Source organism: Mustela nivalis, assembly GCF_964662115.1.
Source record: "Mustela nivalis genome assembly, chromosome: 12".
NCBI classification, from domain to species: domain Eukaryota; kingdom Metazoa; phylum Chordata; class Mammalia; order Carnivora; family Mustelidae; genus Mustela; species Mustela nivalis.
The window spans coordinates 21,101,057-21,120,229 of record NC_139031.1 but is presented as its reverse complement, the minus strand read 5'-3'; the positions used below and the strand labels follow the sequence as shown (position 1 = coordinate 21,120,229).

General features: G+C 42.5%; 1 protein-coding gene across 1 annotated transcript in view; it reads right to left on the bottom strand.

Annotated features, from left to right (window-relative positions):
- Positions 1-6,379: 6,379 nt before the first annotated feature.
- Positions 6,380-19,173, bottom strand: part of CEP41 (centrosomal protein 41) — a 48,566-nt gene continuing 35,772 nt past the window's right edge. Inside the window, exons 6-11 of the mRNA XM_082694011.1 lie at positions 14,249-14,399; positions 12,014-12,165; positions 11,537-11,604; positions 10,335-10,449; positions 9,656-9,871; positions 6,380-8,961 (exon numbers count right to left, since the gene is read on the bottom strand). Coding sequence (XP_082550137.1) covers positions 8,813-8,961; positions 9,656-9,871; positions 10,335-10,449; positions 11,537-11,604; positions 12,014-12,165; positions 14,249-14,399 — 851 coding nt within the window. The 3' untranslated portion in view covers positions 6,380-8,812. The remainder of the gene's footprint in view (positions 8,962-9,655; positions 9,872-10,334; positions 10,450-11,536; positions 11,605-12,013; positions 12,166-14,248; positions 14,400-19,173) is intronic.

Here is a 19,173-nt window from a genome sequence, read left to right as displayed (position 1 = left end):
GGTTGGTAGCTCCCCAAAGAGTGAAGCTGACAGGTCAAGATGGCAGCCTTCCCCTGTTTGAGCCAGGTGGGGTGTCACATGGCATCCAGCTCTAAGGACTTAAGAGGCTTATCTTTTCCACAGCACAAATGCCCTACTTTTGTTTTGCTACCAAACATTCCAGAAAACAAAAAGTGTGAGGAAGACTATACATGTAGTATATACAAATATATATATATATATATATATATGGTTATGAGGCAAGGTAAAATGGTGTTTCAGTCTTTTTTTTTTCTTTTAAGATTTCATTTATTTAAGAGAGAGTGCACGAGGGCGAGCTGGAGGTTAGGGCAGAGGAAGAGGGAGAAGCAGACTGAGCATAGAGCCCAATGCGGGACTCAATTCCAGGACTCTAGAGATCATGACCTGAGCCGAAGGCAGCCGTTTAACCTACTGAGCCACCCAGGTAGCCCAGTATTTCAGTCTTTACAGAAAAATGACCTAAAGATTTTATAACACTTCCTTCAAGTTATCTTTTGCGAAACACTTCCATTTAATCTATGTAGATAGGCTAAAATCTATTTTTTTTAAAGATTTTATTTATTCATTTGACAGAGAGAAATTACAAGTACACTGAGAGGCAGGCAGAGAGAGAGAGAAGGAAGCAGGCTCCCTGCTGAGCAGAGAGCCTGATGCGGGACTCGATCCCAGGACCCTGAGATCATGACCTGAGCCGAAGGCAGCGGCTTAACCCACTGAGCCCCCCAGGCGCCCCGGCTAAAATCTATTTTAAGGGCTCAGTTTGGGCAAGTCAAATAAGCCAATCTTATTTTTTGCTTAAGATGGAGAAAGATAAGAAGAGATAAGCAAAAAATATTAATTTTAGCAAGGACACTTTATCTAACAAAATTAGATTACTTAGGCTTCAAGGATAGAATTGCTTAATTTAAAATAATCATGCTTCCTGATAGCGGGCACCACTTGGTTCAGCATTCAGTGTCCAAAACCACCAACAGTAGTTGATATCTACATGCCCAATAAATATTTGTTGAGCCAATGTTCTCTCCTTTTGCTAACAAATGAACTCACGAATTTTATAATCTGTATAGTGTAGGCTGGGGAGGTATTTTGAATTCCCCGAATGGGGAATTCCTCACTTAGAAAGTGAGGCTCTGAGCAAGTTAGTCTTAAGATACCTGACAAGATAAGGAACGGACCCCAGAAGGAAAATTCCACGAGGGCAGAGACTGCGTTGTTTTTTTCAACACATAATCCTCACCGGTAGGCCAAATACATGGCACACAGTAGGCACTTAATAAATACTTGTTAAATGGATACATGGAACTTGTTAGTACTATGTGTGTTTTGGTTTTTTTTTTTATTTCCAAGGGTAGGAAGAGGCTTATAGTTTTATTTGCAGATACATATTTTTACAAATCTGGGGGCAAAAATTTTACTTTAGAATTAAAAACATAAAGCACAAAGGGAAATGATAATTTTAGAAAATGGAGCAGCATATATGAAAAAGTATTAAAAACCTTGAGGAGAAAAGAGGTCTTATAAGTAAAAGGTGTTAAATAAAAAGGACGACCATTTTGAAAGAAAAATAAGCAATCCCCAAAAGAAGAAACAGAAAAAGCCAATAAACGTATGAGAGATACCATTCCTCTGAGTGATTTTTTTGTACATTAAAGGAAAGCAAAGGAATCATTTTTCTCCCATCAGATTGACAAAGAAAAAAAAAAAGATCGACAACTCAGTGTTACCAAGGGTATGAAGAAATAAGACCTGTCATGTACTACTGGTGTGAGGATAGATTGATGCCACCTTCCCGGGGGGTGGGGGTGGGGGACACAAAATAAATCAAAATTTCAAATGTATTGTTGCTTTGACTCAGAAAGTCCACTTGCAGAAATTTATTTTATAAAAATATTCAGACAAGTTCAAAGATATGTATGCAAAGGCTGCAAGAATACAAAATTAAATAAAAAGGAAAAGAACCCATTTGGGCACCATTGTAGAGGCCCATTTTGACGTGTTTGAACAATAGAGTAGCATGAGGCCACTGCAGACCGTGTTGACATGAGGAAATGGGTCACAAAATACTGAGTGAAATGAAGCCGACCACACACTGAAAATTTTCTGAAATAGGATTGTGGTAATGGTTGCACAGCTCTGTAAATTTGCTGATTGTCCTCGAATCTCATTTTTGTCTGAAACACACATACACATGCACACGTACACACACACTATGCCGGGAAGGATATATTCTCCAGTGATAATGGAGGTCACCCTGGGTAGTAGTGGTGGTGGCGGTGGTAGTCTTCCTCTTTTCTGAATTTCTTGCAACAAGCTTTTAGAATCAGGAAAAAACCACAACTATTTCAAACACACCAAATACTTTGTGGGTAAAGTTATCCGGAATCAACTTAATACTAACATCCAACATTTCATGGCCAAATCTTAATTTGTGCCCAGGTTCTTTTTTATAACTTGCCTCAACTCATCTCTTCTGCTCTGGCGTCCTATTTCTCCATCTTGCCTGAATCTTACTTTGGGAAAAATGTATACTCCAGATAGATCAGGAAGCAGCAGTGTTGCGACACAGGGAAGGGGTTTCCCCTGCTCCCAGCTGGGAGCTGTTCCCTGAGCAGTCTGCCATAGCTCTGATGAAATTCCCCAAGAGCCCTTTCTGCTCGCCTTTGGTTTCTGCAGCAATCTGGGGAACTGATTACGCTAATGCCTATTTTCCAAGGCCTTCCAAAAGTCTTTATTTTTAAATGAACACATTCGGCTTTTTTCTAACACCATTCTAGATGGTTCTCCATGTGGCCTGTGGGCCACTGGTGGTCCACAAGAATCCTTCAGATGGCCTCTTGAAGGGACACTCAGATATGCATGTGTAGCTTTCCGGTTTTGGCTTGAAGTTCAAATTGAAATGTCATTGACTACAATCCAGATATGACCTCACCAGTCCTTCATCCAGTGCAGTGCTATTTATCATCTCAGCGAGGGTTCTGCAAAGGCAAGTGGGGCCAGGTGGGTTTGAGGGTGCAGAAGGGCTCTTGTCCTAAGGACTCCAAGGACAGAAACACCATTCTGCAAATATCATCAGCCCCAGGTGCTACTCCCAGGAAACTGATCTGACCAACCATCACATTCAAATCAGCCACATGAAGGAAGGACTCCGAGAGAGAGGCACAGAGGACCCATCAAATCTGAAAAGTGTCACAGGATAATGAATTTTCCCCAAAGCTTTCAGGATCTGCATTAATTTGGCAACTCGAATTGTGAGCTGAGTTAATCTCCTAACAACCGCAGAGACGGAGACTGCCAAATGTTTATGGCCAAATGCAAAGAAGAAAATGAAAAGTCTCCTGCTCTACCACAGGGGGGGCATTCTGCTACATTCTGGGGAGAGTGCAGTGGAGCAAACGCTCTGTGGACACGGATGGAGGCAGAGGTTTGCCGCCGCTTTCCTCCCGTGAGACCCAGGCCCGTGGCCAGGAGCCAATTCCCACAATTTACGTCTCAGTCTAAATCAGAGACCTCACCCCAAAGGAAAGGAACGATTGGACACAAATCATATCAATGTGGTTTATTAAATGAATAGTTCAATTTACGAAAACAGCCTCCTTCTTTTCTGACAGGTTAAAAGTTTGTAACTCCCGTTTTTTTAAGTGAGACCTCATTCGTGTTCATTTGGACACAGAATGGATTCCAGAAAGCCTGGCGCCCCTGCTCTCAGGATAGGCGGTGGGAGCCAGACAGACAGTGGATTTGTGGAAATACATACTCCCGGGAGCAGATGTGCAGTCTCTGAATTCCTCTTGCCTTTTGTGCAGGCCGAGGAGGACAAGCTTTTGGTGGGATTGCCGGGGACCAGGAGGGAAGGGAGGCCGATACCCGAGGGCAAGTTGCATTCACGTTGGTAAATCGGGTTACCACCGAGGGAGAGTGCAGTGCCTAGCTGATGTGGGTAGACAGAGCGGAGTGGTCTGGATGAATTTGCTCAGAAACCACGGTTCTCAGGTCGCTTCTGGGCTTCTCCATCTTTAGCTCAGGGTCTAGGGGCTCGAGGCGAGTTGGTTAATTTCCACTGGCTCCTCAGTCTCACCTGAAAAATGGGGTGCCCCTCTCATGGGACTGTTGTGAGAACTGAGCCAAAACATACCTGGAAGAGTCTAGAAACACGGCCTAACACACAGTAAGCGTGTTTGCTAGGATCACTATCTGGAGAGTTTTGAGATTTGAAACAAGGGAGAAAAAGAACCCATTCTGGGATCGGGACGGTGCGCCACCTGTGTTTGATGAATTCCAAAGGCTAGTGAGAGCCTGAGGGGACCATGAAAATGGGCCCAGCAGACTGCACATAGCCAGGGTAGTAGTAACAGCCCTAACAGCTCCCAGGGTGCCCCCTGCAGTGGGTAATCTAAAAATCTCAGGCTTGTGAATGCCTCTCCTACAAAAGCAGGATGTACACAGGGACAAAAGATAACGAGTTTGCCAGGGTCTCTAGAACGGCAGGCCGGCTCCGAGTGGCCCCCGGAATGGGCACCCCACCCTAGACCGCAGTCCTGACGGCTTCAGTGCGTTTATTCACGCACGCTTCCTAAAGGTCACTGTCCCATCGCTGGTGATTTTCACCCTCTGGGAGCTTATAGTCAAAATAATGTCTACTGGAAGACGCATTTGCATCCTTTAAAAAAGGCAGTCCATCAGTCAGGAGCATTTAATAAGTGGCCTCTGTTTGCCACACATCTTACCAGATGCCTCAAGATGTTACACAGGCGAAGAGCATTTGCTTCTGCGTTCAGAACAAAGGAGGATCGGCCTCAGAGAGTGAGACCGCCAGGGGACCGCGGACCGCGGTGTCACAAATGGACTTTTGTAAACACGCCTAAAATCACGCACTGAATCCTGTTTTGTCAGAATTCAGTGCTGACAAATTTCCATCCTTATATTTTCCACGTCATAACAGACCTAAGGCTCAGCGGAAGGACACGACAACAACAGTGTCAATAATTCCTACCGTTTGGGGAGAGTATTGCTACCCAGACGTACTCGGAACACTCTGGGAGCACAGTGCGTCTTATTTCCCGTTTTTATAGGAAAAAAAATATATTTGTTAGTCAAAAAATTAATTGAGCTGCATAGAAGCATATCATCATGCCCACATAATTAAACTGATGAATTATAATGCATGTTTCTGATGCTTCTTGTGAAAAAGAAAAGTATTCTAGGAATCATGCCTTTGAAAGAATTGTGATGAATCTAAATGACCAAGAAAGACAATGACCATGGGCTGCAACGGTGGAAAGGAAGGTTCTCGGCGATGATCGTCGTGCTGGGGGAAGAAGGCAGTCGGGGCTGTAAATCCCGCTGGACAGAAATTAATGACACCCCCACCCCTGCCAAAATGTCGGATAACATAAAGACTGAATCTATAACCAATATGTGACATGACAGAACCCAAAACCAGCACAAGAAAAATTACCTACATCTTTCTTCCTCGCTGAGGACTCTGATTTCACTGATATTCCACCAGGGAATTGGGGGAAAAGAAGGTTTTTGTTTTGTCCTGTTTTCTTGGTGAGTGGCCTGGAGTCTTAAGAATTTTTGTATAATCTCGATAGCTCCACAGGAAAAAAAAAAAAGTCCCTCAGCAACTAATGAACACCACTATTTGTTCTCTTGTAATTCTGATTTACAACAAGTCCGACATGACTGCGCTGATTTTGGTGTTTTACTAAAGGCAACAAATAAAATTACTCTGAGGCCATTTGCATCGTTCTATACCTTCCAGTCGATTAACCCTGGCATTATTACAACCCAATATATGCTTTTTATTTTTGGGTGAGTAATGTAGCTCCCCCACACCACCCCCCACAGCCCTCCACCCCTGCCATAGCCCCTCACTCCTTTTCTTGCTTCTTTGCTTTTCTCTTTTCTTCCTTAAAGACACACCCCTTTAAAGCACGGGGGTTATTATTTAGATTTTTGGTTATCAGCACTGCTCAGGTGGAAATGCATTTATACATCATTAATGCAAGTGCCATCCTGTGGGGGGGTCGGGGGGGGTCTCACATTCCCAGGCAAGTGCAGCCCGACAACCCCTGAAACACTGACAAGAAAGTCCTGCTGTGAGGTGCTTAAGGGACCACCAGCCCCTGCCTGAACATGAGGAGAAACCCAGGCCTTCTGTCTGGAGAGCTAAGGTCCCTCGCTCTGGTTGGAACGACGTCCTGATTTTTACACAAAGAATAAGTACCTTCTGGGAAGATGCCGTGAAAAGAGGCATGCTTTCAAATCACTTCGGTCTTGCAGCCCCCCCAGATCATCTCCACAGAGAGGAAAAGAGAACTTGGCAGATCTCAGCATATGAATAGCAAACAACAAATTAATAACTATGTACTTTAATCTTCAACATTCATAATTGCACAAAGTACCACCGATCACTTCAATAATACATGTCAGTTAATCCAATGAAGAAGCTAACAGAGTAGAACATTCGAAGCAGTAACTCGAGCGTGTAAAAAACTGTCTGCGAGTGGACACTTAACACACAAAGAGCAGAATCAGAAGAGGTCTTTGAGGAGCAGTGATTTAAAATCCTTATCAACAGGCAAAGCGCTACAGAGAAACACACACAAATATATTCAACCTGCCAGATGTCGCAGCTAAATGCGCAGCGATTCTATGAGGTTTGGCTATGGTGACTTTCCATATACATATATACATACACACACACACAAAGCAGGTTCTAATACTCTAGGGGTGTTTGGTGATTGGAATGCAGAGTGGGAACAAAGGAGGACTACCATTCCTGTCAAAATAGAATTGAATGGGGAATCGAAACTCCTGACTAGTCAACTTTAAAATGGCATAAACAGAACTTTGTTACACAGAGAGATTTTTTTCCCCCCTTGAAAATCTATATGTGTCATAAATGGCTGAAAATCTTGTCCATGCTAGGGGAAAGTTGAGTGTGGAAAAATTTGCATTTTTTAAAATCTGTGCCGTAAAGAAAATAAAAAGCCAGAGCATTCTGGCATTAGCAAAAGGCTGAACTAAGTTCTCAGGCAATAAATTTATGGGGCAACATGACAGGCTCCTCATTAAAGCTATGTGTACGTTGGCTGCATTTTATACAGGATTCTTGAATCTTGTGGAAAATTGGGCACGGCTTGACATCTGAACAATGTCCCTGGTTTGTTTGATTTCTAAAGCGTCAGAATATGTTGCACTTTGGAAATCAAGTAGAGAAGAATAAACACACTAAAACAGAACTGGGCTGAATCTGAGAGTTATTTTTCCATATGTCTCTTTGAGATATTTATTACCTTTATTTCTCTTACAAACACAGCCCCCAACTCTAGAAATACTGTAGTACTTTTTCTTTTCTTTCTTTCTCTCTTTCTTTCTTTCTCTTTTTCTTTCCTTCCTTCCGTCCTTCCTTCCCTTTTTTTTTTTTTTTTTTGGTGGCAAGAAAATGGTCCCGTAAAGGCAAATCTTACCGGCCGCAGGAACCACCTAAGGACAGGCAATTTTCAGTTGGCTTTTCAGAAGCCGGTTGCCATGACAAAGTGCACAATTTATTCCTCAGTCCCTTATCACAGCTACAAATCACAGACCATAAAAATTAACAAGGCTCTTTCCCTTTGCCTGATGATTTCGGAGTCCCTCATCCTTACCTGAGGTCTTTTGTTCCTCCAATTAAATGGAATGAATGTCAGTCACCTAGCAATTCAATTAATGCTGATTCAAAATTCTGGCCCAAACCAGAATCTGTAATCACAACCTCCTAATCACAGCTCAGTCATGAGAATGAAAAGTAAGCAGGAAATTGCACTAATTACTCAATTAGACTAATACTGTATTTTAAAGCTAGGGCTTCAAGGGGCTGTCAGCCCTGACAAAGGACCATGGAGTTGTCCTCACCTTGTTTGCCTGAGGTCGCCCAACTGACGCTGCTGTTTTCAAGGGGCCATGATTTCTATCCATCCAAGAAGGATGGGCCTGAGCCGGGGAGTGGAAATGTACAACGAGGAGACCGACCGCCCATGAGGGGCAGGTCGGGGTGGGCAGTGGGGCTGCAGCAGTGGCCCTAACACAGGACCGTCCGGCAGACAGGGCGTCCTGGTGAGGAGCCCTCATGCCCTGTGTGAGGGCATCGTTACAGGGCTGGTCCAGGAAAACAGCCAGCGGGGAGGGACACTCAGGGAGTGTGAGGGTGGCTCTAACACACCCGAAAACCAAGCAATGCTCCAGGTGTCCCCCGTCGCCTCCCAACTCATAACAGACCAGTGGGCCCACGGCTAGGGGGTGCTGAGAGATGAGAGGCACCCACTCCCCCAACCTTCCACAGCCCCCAACCCCGAGATGGCTGCTACAAAGTCCGCCTGGAGAATCTTCATGAAACCAAGATCACTGAGTGAAAAAGAACTGCCTGGGAAGAACATACCAGATGGGACTGAAGAATTTACAAAACAATGCAAGATATGACCCAATACAAGCTGGGCCATTTTTTTTTTTTTTTTTTTTTTTAAGGACCTAAAACATTAGACTTTTTTTTTTTTCCTGCTCAGTTTCAGAAACTTAAATATTCTGTAAACAACAGGGAGGATGCTAGAGCCTGTCGTGCCTCTGGTTTTTGTAAAACTCCTTCCGAGCTGAGTGCAGGCAAGTGCTGGCCCCGGGGCAGAGGGAGGAGGGCCTGTCACACGCAGGGGGGTCTTTCCTGTGCAGCAGTTTCTGAAAATGACCAACTTGGAACCCCTGGGCAGTTCCAAAAGGAGAAAAAGTATTTATTCGACTAAGACAGACAAAGTCTTTACTTCCAGGGCTTGCCTTGCAGGTGGCCGCTGTTGAGCGAGCGAGGGTTCGGGGGGCCGGTGGGGACCCCGGCAGGTAGGCTCTGACCGCTGCGGGTGCCTGGAACCTTGGAGTCTCTTCCAGAGGTGTTAGCTTGGCTCAGGCGGCCTGAGGGAGCGAGAAAGCAGAGGCAGAGCTGCAAGAATGACTCTGGGCACGATCTGCCAAGTACACTTTCAAGTTAATGAAGTCTTAGGTACAACCACTTTTAAGCTAATGAAGTCCTATTCAGGGTCTACTTTAGGCTAAAACCTACTCCTCCTCCTTGAGATCAGCCTGAAGGTGGGGAAGGGGCCGGAAGGAAAGGAAGCCCAGAGAGCTTTTGCTTCCCTCCCCCACTTCCTCTCTGTTAACCCCAACCAGCCTAGCCTGACCTTCATACTTGGTAGAAATGGGTACAGGAGGGATTAGGGGAAAGAGAAGAGAAAGTAGTGCGCTCACGGGAAGGCTAGACGGGGTTTCAAGGTGCCCAGAAGCCACAGAGGGAAACAAAGCCCATCGGAGAGGAAATCCTTGTGCGTCAAATTAGCCCCTCCGCTCTGCTTGGAATACGTACGCTATCCGACTGATAAACCCTTTCTCTTTCTCTGTCTATATGCAACGTCTAATTCTTCCCACAACCTAGGATCACCACCCCTTGTCCCACCCCTCCCCACACAGCACCCGCACACTCCCCATCCTCTACAAATATTTTAAGACTGAATATAAGAGAACAAACTTTTCGTACGAGGAGGTGATGTTCAAAGCTGCAAATCTCAAAGGTCTACGGAAAACATGATCTCTAAAGGTCCAAATATCTTACTAGGATTGTCTGCAGGACCCTGCTCCTCTTCCAGGTAATATTCTATCTTTTTTAAGTCTTCTGGGGTAAATCTCCATTTATTCTCAGCTGGCAGGGGTGGCACTTTGGGGCTCGATCGTTTCCGGGCAGAGCCAGGAGGAAGGGCCTGCTGGCAAGACGCTGGCAGGGAACCCGTAATCAGTCCTTCTGGGAATTTCTGAGCTAAGACTTTTAGACCTGGGTGTGAAAGAGCATCAGAAAAAGCAGTGTTAACGTGGTGAGGCGAGGGCCTGGGAAGGCGGCTGCACGTCTCCTCATCTTTGGTCTCCCAGTCTGAGCCAACGCAAGGACGGGACATCTTAACTGCTTCACCAGGAAGCAGATTAGATCAGAAAATGTCCACGGTTAGGCAGGATTCTGAGAATTCCACCAGAAATCCTTTCGCTCCAGTCTTCAGCTTTAAGGTTTTTCTCCCAGAGTCCTATAGCAACAGCAGTATTTCAGGAATTAAAAACATGTGCTGACAGAGCTAAGAGAAGTTTCACAGAACTCCTGACCCCTTGCAGCCAGCGCGGTTCTCTCTCCTTCCAGAATTCGCAATTCTGAGCGTGCAGAGGAAAAGGGTGATAGGGGAGGGGGTTGAAGGGTTGTGAGTCCAAATATCTTGTTTTCAATCCCAAACAGGGTACAGCCCACTCACCTCCGGAAAGCATGAAGAGGTTCTCGAAGCCCCGCTCACACATGGTGGTGGCTGCCTGGCTGGCCAGCCTCTCGTCATCGTCGTACAGAATGATGACCTTGCCGTGGGCATTTTTCTAAGAGTCACAGGAGTTAAGGTTCACCCACACTAGACTACCTAGAAACCCCCAAGGAACAAGGAATGGTCTGGGGTCACCTTCCTGAGTTCAGAGAGCGTTGGACAACCCCACTCTTTATTCTGCACATCTGTACTCTCTGTTTTTTTTTTTTTTTTTTTTTCTTGTCATGGAAACCACATGAGCTGGTATTCTTCTTCTTCTTTTTTTTTTTTAAATAAACGAGTATCACCATGGTCCAAGACAGCACCAGCTCCACACCCCACACCCTTCAGCTCTTTTATCCTCACGGCCCTGAAAGGTATGACAAGCTCCATTCACAGGTGAGGAAATAGAAAACCTCTGTCCTATGGGTCCACTGCAGGCTTATTTATGCTAGTAAAAAAAAGGAGACCCACCTAAAAGCCCATTAGAGAGGAAGAGTTTAGTAAATCATAGTATAGTATATAGTAAGACGAGATAATGTGCTGCATCAAAAATGAAGTTTATAAAGAGCTTGGATTAGCCTGGAGAAATACACTGTACTATGAACTAAGGAAAAGTCAAAATACTAAATTATATCTCCAGTATGATTTCTCCTTTGTTAAAAGGAATACTGAGAAGACAACTAGAAATAAAATATGAAAAAAACATAATCAGAGTTGTTCAGTTGTACGATTATCAATCTTTTCTATATTTTTCAGTGCTTAAATTATTTTCTATTTGTGTCATTTTTATGAGCAAAAAAGTTAAGTAAAATTTTAAGAAAGAAAAAATTTAAGACAGAAAGAAAAAAAATTTACCTCTGAAGTTTTAGTTGGGAAAGCTTTCTTGGGGGGAAAAAAGGTCTTAGGACTAACTCTCAACAGATCACAGACTTTAACCTAATGTTTTTTGGCCCACTGCGGGATAGCTTGGAAGCATCTGCCAGGCTGGTCAGGGTACTCAGCAACAGCTAAGAATCCAAATTCTGAAATATGCTAAGTAAGCTAATTAATATCAAAGGTCCTTTACAGAGTTTTTTTTTTCCCTACAAGCATGATTCATGATAAGTTTGACTCTTATAGTCCTCAAACCACCCAACTCCTTAAAATGCAACAAAGGATACATATTCAAGAATGTCATTTGAATAAGGGTTCATTGTTCTAGACAGAGTTGCAATTGGGTAACTGTAAGCTGCAAAGAGAAGAAAAAGCTCAGGCAGTTAGTAGCTCTCAGTACAACTTGGCCCCAAATTCCCAGCTGGTTTAAAGTTTAAAAGCTCAAAGAAACATACTTGCAAAATCCACCAGCCATAAACCTAAATACTTTTTTGAGAGAACAGAAACAGAGCACTATGAACACATTAGGAAGCTTCATGTCACCTTTGAGGACGTTTAGCACTGGGCCCCAGAGCCATCTGGGAACGTCACCAGCCTCTCTCAAGAGCATTATGGCAGAGCCCAATTCCAGATTCCCATAAGGGATCCCACTAACAGAAAATCTCTTTAACTGCTGCCCCTGGGGTGTGGCTCCGGCCTGCCAGGACTCTAGAACAGGCTCTGTTCTTGGAATGAGACGCTAGAACGCCTCCTCCCTCTCTTACCTCCAATAATGTGGCACTGCTGGTAAGAATCTCTGTCTCGCACATCTAGTAGCAGGAAGGGGCAGTCGGGGTAAGGTTTGTCTTTGGCGGTGGGCTCTGCTTTCTTCACTAGCCCTTTGTCTAGATCCAGTTCCCCAACACCACTGATGACGCTGCAAGTGAAAAGAAGGTTGGCAGAAACTAGTCAGGGGTGAGTGCCTTCAAGGTCAAATGCATTTCTTCAGAAAAGTCAGAAAGTGCTCAGTGTCTTTTCAAAGGGTACTTCAAAGAAAAAGGAAAATGGAAATGGTGTCTCAGTTCTGCCTCTGAATGCATGGCCGTATGGATTCCTATTCTAGCTCCCTGGGCCCCGAGGAAGGCACCCAGGCGTCCACCCATACTCACCTTCAGAGAATGCATGTTAGGTCATTAGCATGGCTGAGGGGGCAGAAACCGTTGGGCACATGCCACCTCCAGCAACAAGGACAGCATTCAGAGAAAGAAAGAGGCCAACAGTTAATCTAATGGAATTGTGAGGAGTGTAAGAAATCAGAACAAAATGGAAAAGAGTAAGGTTGGTAGCACAAGAAAAAGGAAGGCTTTCTATGTACATTAGATGCACTAGAAATCAACATTGTGGGGCGCCTGGGTGGCTCAGACATTAAGCATCTGCCTTTGGCTCAGGTCACGACCTCAGGGTCCTGGGATCGAGCCCTGCACTGGGCTCCCTGCTCAGCGGGAAGCCTGCTTCTCCCTCTTTTACTCCCCCTGCTTGTGTTCCTTTTCTGTGTCAAATAAATAAATACAATCTTAAAAAAAAAAAACCAAAAAACCCAACATCATTTTAATGTTTCTCATCTATTTATACAACGACTTATCCGATAGGTATTTCGACCCTTAATGTCTTCAAAAGTTATCTGTACTTATTCCCAGTTTATAGGTGACAGTGTTGAGGCTGAAGAGGCTTTTAGATTTGGTGACATTTACATAACAAGACAGAGGAAACACTAGGATTAAATGAATGAGCTCGCCATTGACAGTTATGTTTCTAAGGTCTTAAACTGGTTGCCATATTAAAGATTACAGACAAAATGTGGTTAAAAAAATATGAATCAAAGGCTTAAGAGGAGTGGGTGTTACGAACAAAATGGCAAGGAGTGAAATGCCTGTACTGAAGTAAGAGGACGCCCTTCCCAGGCAAATCTGACGTGTCCCCTGACGGCTCCTCTCCCCGCACGGGAAAAATCAAATTCTGCACTTAGACCTGTTTGTGTTGTAACGAGATGCCAGCAAGGGCCCGTTTTGTCGCACCAAAGAAGAAGAAAATCTATTCCTATGAAGCTGCACCCTCAGTGGAAGTCTTGTTGGTCCATGTTACTAATTCCGATTTTAGAGTTCTTGCGTGAAATAGTTATAAAAAAAATAATAGCAGTACTGGGGCACCTGGGTGGCTCAGTCAGTTCAGAGTCGGCCTTCGGCTGCGTTCATGATCCCAGGGTCCTGGGATCAAGTCCTGCATGGGGCTCCCCTGCTAAATGGGGATGTCTGCTTCTCCCTCCCCCTCTGCCCCTCTCCCTCCACTTGTGCTCTCTCAAATAAATTAAATCTTAAAAAAATAATAGTGGTACTGATGATAGCAATTCATTCTCTAGCAGACCTATTTTCTCTGGCACAACTGTTTTGCTTGTAGAAGGGATGGTCGTGTGCTGAAAATGAGCACCAACCTATAATCAACACCTAATATCTGTGAGAAAGTGTTGCATCGTAGTCTATGCAGCAAGGAGGACCAGTCCCGTGCCGTTGGAGAACTGACGCCAGAGGCTGCTTTCACGCTCCTTTGCACCTGCGTAATATCAGAGCAGGGCGTATGGCACTCTATTTTTCTTCTGATTCCAGACAGGGTAATTATAAGCTGCGGCAGACAGTAAAGGGGGCGGGAGTGGGAATCAGAAGATAGTAGTTGTAAAGCTAAGTCCTAATAGCAAACCTGCATCCAGGAAGGCTGAGAAGGATGGAATTAGGGAGTAGAAATGAATGCTCTCCTTAGCAATATACTCTCATCCTCGCTAAGATGCTGTGAAAAGATTCAGGCGGCGGCATTTATACCAAGAGAAAATTAGAAGGGCTGCAGTGAAAATGCAGGACTTGACTACTGCCAGTCTGTTTCTACGGCGACTAAATCACTGAAACTGTTACCCAAATGAGTATGAAGTCAAATGCAGGGAAAACCCTGGACCCGAGGAGCGATAAGCGTACCTCTGCAGAGTCGAGCGGCTGGAGTCCCCTGCTCCTGTGCTGCTTAGGACCTGCATGGGGCTTGGCGACTGCTCCCCGGGGCTCCCCTTCCCGTTGGTCCTGGCACTGATTTCCCTGTCATCAGGCTCTGAAGTCGTCGAGGACTCATGGTCTAAGATTTGCAAAGGGATAAATAAGTGAAGTTGACCTCCGAGTGTATTCACGAGTGCGGCAGCCCCCTTGAAATTAGGTCAAGACAGGGAAATTCCATCACGGTTTTAAAACTGTCCCGGAAGTTCTAACATCTAGGACCCCAGGGGTCCCTGAGACCTGTTCAGGGGCACCTGCGAGGTCTCTCCTACTGTGTTGATATTTGCATGAATGGTGCCGAAGTGATGGGGGCCAAACTGAGAGCACCTGAGCCACAATCAGGGCAGAGGCACCGAGTTTTATTAGTGACCGTCATATTTGTTCACCATCATGGATGCGCTCAGTTCATAAACAGGACAGTCACATTGGGAAAAAGTCCCCAAGGGAGCCATAATCATGATTCTATTAAATCTCATCTTTAAATATACACCTTTTGAATATTCCGTGGGATGAAATGGGGATCCGCATATAGCAACTCGGCTCCAAACCAAGACGCACCATGCTTGTCTCAAGGGAAAGTATTAGTGTGATTAGTGCTGCTTTTGCCCTGAACACCATTTTTACTTGGAAGGAAAACTGACAGAAAAATTATAGTTACTTAGACTCGTGCATGTGGCAGACATTTTCTCAAAAATGATCTAAGTGGACTGTCATTTCAAGGAAAACAACTGATGGTATCTGTTGTGATGATTCAATTTTGAAAAAAAAAAAAAAATCAGAATTTTGGAAATCCTGTTCGTGCCACCAGGAGCTTGACTGCCTCCCTGCACTTAATGACTTTTCTGATAAGATAGGTGGTGAGTTTAATAAATATATATATATATTTTGGATATTGTGTAATGAATGAAATTTGTCAATGTTTGGAAGATCTTCATAACTCGGTGAATCGATCTTTTCCAAATGACCAATGGATGATGTTATAAAATCATGCATGGGTAAGAAGATTAATTCAAAGTACACGACAGACCGATGGGTTTAATGGAACAGAGTATGAAACCCGCATTGATATGGTTTCAGGTTCCACATTACAGCTAACCTTTAAGAAGCTATGGGTTGTCAGGTTTTAGCATAGTACTGAATATATGTATCCACAATTATCTGAAAGGGCTATTAAAAGATTCTCCCTTTTTCAACTACAGATCCATGTGAGGCTAGATCTTCTCCATGTACTTCAACCCAAACAGCATACTGCAATGGACTGAATGCAGAAGCCATGAGAATCAGCTGTCTACTATTCAATCAGACATCGAGATTTAAAAAAAAATGTAAAACGATATTATGCTCAGTAAACTTTTTTTCGTTTTGGAAATACAACTATTTTGCATAAAAATGTTATTTATGTTTGCAGTGGGTTCAGTATCACTATTTGTAAATGAAATAGAAAATAAATATTTTTAAGTTCTCAGTTAAAATTTTTAATATCCTAAATATTAGCTGATATAATGTCCATAAATCAAAATTCTTTGAGGTCCTCAATTTCAGAGTGCGGAGGGAGACGATACCAAAAAGTTTGAGAATTCGCTATTTTAACTGGTATAGTGAGAGAAGAAATAGAACTCAGAGGCCTAGTTATTGAAGAGAATATTAACATTCACTTTGCATATGATATATATATACCTAGAAACTTCAGAAGAATCCTATGAGCATAAGGGAAATAAGTATGTGGTTAAATTAAAAAAAAGAAATACTAAAAAACTACTTTTTAAAAATATACCAATTAGAAAGGAATATGATCAGCATCTCTTTTACAGTAACAACTGCAAATATAAGATATCCTCTCCTCGAAGATAAGCCTATTAAGACATGTAAAGAACCTGTAAAAACTTACAACCTTTATAGGTCTTCTATAAATTTTACTTAAGAGACATTAAAGACAATCTGAATGAAGACAGTGATGTACCTTCACATTCCTGACTGGCTGACTAAAAGTGAAATGATATTAATTCTTTCCAAACTTAATTTTTAGACATAAAACAATCCCAATGGGATTTCTGAAAAGCTTAAAGGGATTTTAAAGATGAGAAAAAAATATTTATATATATAAAATATTATACACGTATAATATAAAATATATGTAAATATTTTATATTTATATCATATATACACACACAGACACGCATTCATACATATGGGTAATTTAGAGACTATACCTTAGCAAATAGTAACATATATTGCAAAGATAAATGACCAAAAGAATGCTGAACCACAAACCAGAACAATGGAGTATGAGAACACAGAAATAAAACCCAGAATATACATAAAAAGAGAATATAGATGTTAAAGGTAACATCACAAATCAGCGGGTAAAGGGAGAACGACTGAGTAGATGATAGTGGGATATTGTGCCTACTATCTAGAAAAATCAAATTGGAAAACCCCCTCGCATCATATCCCAAAATATTAACAAATAGATTGATGTCGGAAACCAAACAAACAACAAAGCTAACAGAAGAAAGTATAGGTGAATCATTTATCTTGTTTTGGATTTTATGAGCCTCAGGCAATAAAAGAAAACACAACATGAAAGGCTAATAGATTTAATCTTGCAAAAATGCAACAAACCTGGTGTATGTCAAAAACCAACATGAAAATTAAAAGGTGAGTAACAAATTAGGAAAAATATCTATGACCCAGATGCATGAGAAAAGGTTAATATACTTAATTTACAAAGTGTTTTTTAATTACCTAGTGCTTTAATTGAAAAAAGATCCTGTGCACAAGGTAAAAATGCAAACAAGATAAAACTATTAATAGGGACAGGGAAGTCCCTTCCCACTGCAGACCCATAGGCCCTCAGGCTCCTCTCCCAAGGGAACTGCATTCAGAGATTTAAGTCCCTTCCAGAAATAAAATAACCATGGACTTTAGCATCTATTTTATTTCTTCTCCTTTTTACATATCAGGAGAATGCCATTCATACTGCTCTACACTTTGGTTTTTTGTTTTGTTGTTGTTTTATTTTTACTTAACGATACAGCTTGAAAACTGTTCCAAATCATTAAGTAAAGCTTTTTCTCATTCATTTTCAAGGCTGTACTGCTTTCCAATATTTCAAGATATCCTAATAAACAGAGCTTTTACAAATCAGTAAAAGATGGACATACCACAAGAGGAAAAAAATGGGGAAGGACATATAATGTTCTCAGAAGAAACAGGTATGACCAACAAATACATATGTACCACAAAGGTCTATTTCATGATCAGAGAGATTCAAAGGAAAATTATTAGATACCACTTTTCATCTACCAAATTGGCAAACTTTTGCAAAAATGATAATTATCCCGCAATGCCAAGGATGAAGAGAAACAGGTCTTCTCCTTTATTTGTTGGGAATGCGAATAGGAAGAACCATTCTGGAGATAATGTGGAATCCAGCATCTTAAAATGGTTCTATCATTTGACCATCTGCAGCAATTTATCTTCAGGGAATAGTCAGAAGCACACGGACGTTTATGTATTTACATTACAGCATTGTTTTATAAAAGTGAGAAATTAGAAAAACTGTAATGTCCAATAGGAGAATAATTAAATAAATTATGGTATATTCACAGGACAGGCATTATATGACAATATAACCTTCATAATTCAGGTTTTGAAGCCCATTTAATGACATAGGATAGTATGCATGATAAAATGTTAATTTGAAACAGCACAATTCACAAGCATGCCCAAAGAGAAGGGATTTGGCTGGGCAGTTAGATACGGGTAAAATAGAGCAAAATGTTAGCAGGGATTATTTAATTTTCTTTATATAGGTTTTTTTTTTTTTTTTTGCCGTTTTCTAATTTTCTAGAAATACACTTTTTAAGTCAGGAAAAAAAACAATAAACTTACAAAAGGAGATTTTTTAAAAAATTCCTTCAAAAATAGCCAATATGCATACAATCTGTTCTACAGGCATTCCTGAGTGAGTTATTATTCTGTGTAGAGCACTAGAAAAACACTAATATTACTCACACATTATGGTGTCCTACTTTATAAGAGCCTATTTTGCTGTGCAAATTCATCTCAGAAGAGAAAATTGCATGTGCCCATATGTTCCAGTGCTGCAATTGCAATGAATTAAAGGACCAAATCCAGGTACTTATATAACCAGGTTAAAATTGGGAGTACTTCTGTGAGGAGACTCAATTATCTCTGTTACAAAGAGCCCTTATTTCTCTGCCGTGTGAGAGGCATCTGTCAGAGATAAATTCCTGTCTTTGTCAGATGCTCTTTATCCTCCCTAACAAAAACAAGCCCAGGGAGATGACAGTTAAGTCGCACAAAACCAGGGCTCGGGACTTCCTGAGAAACTTGTCTTGAAATCAGAAGTCAGATTCCTGGCCTCCATCAACCTTCACAGAACACATTTCCCTTCAGTAAACAGCCGCACATTGATGATTGAGTACCTCAGGATAAAATAAAGACCTTAACTCTGTGTATTCTTTTTCATGAGAGTACAACTAAGAGGTTTTATTTTCCACTCAGTGTTTCAGAAAGGAAACCTGGAGCTTCTAGAAGCCTATCTTCCTGGCCCTATCTCCAACCCAGCACCCATTCCACCCCCAACCCCCACCCACCCCATGGCCACCAGGCTGGATGACATGTTGCCCAAACTCGCTTGGAGCTTCTCATTCTCCGCATGCCTTTCTTTGCTCAGGTTGCAAGAACCTCACCCTTAACTTGCACTCTGTTGAGATGCTACCCTCCTTTATGGCCTAGTTCAAAAGTTTTTTAAGAAAGCCTACCTCAGTTTTCTAACTGGAAAGTACCTTTCCTTCCTCAGAACTCCCACAGCAAAGACAATGATTGTT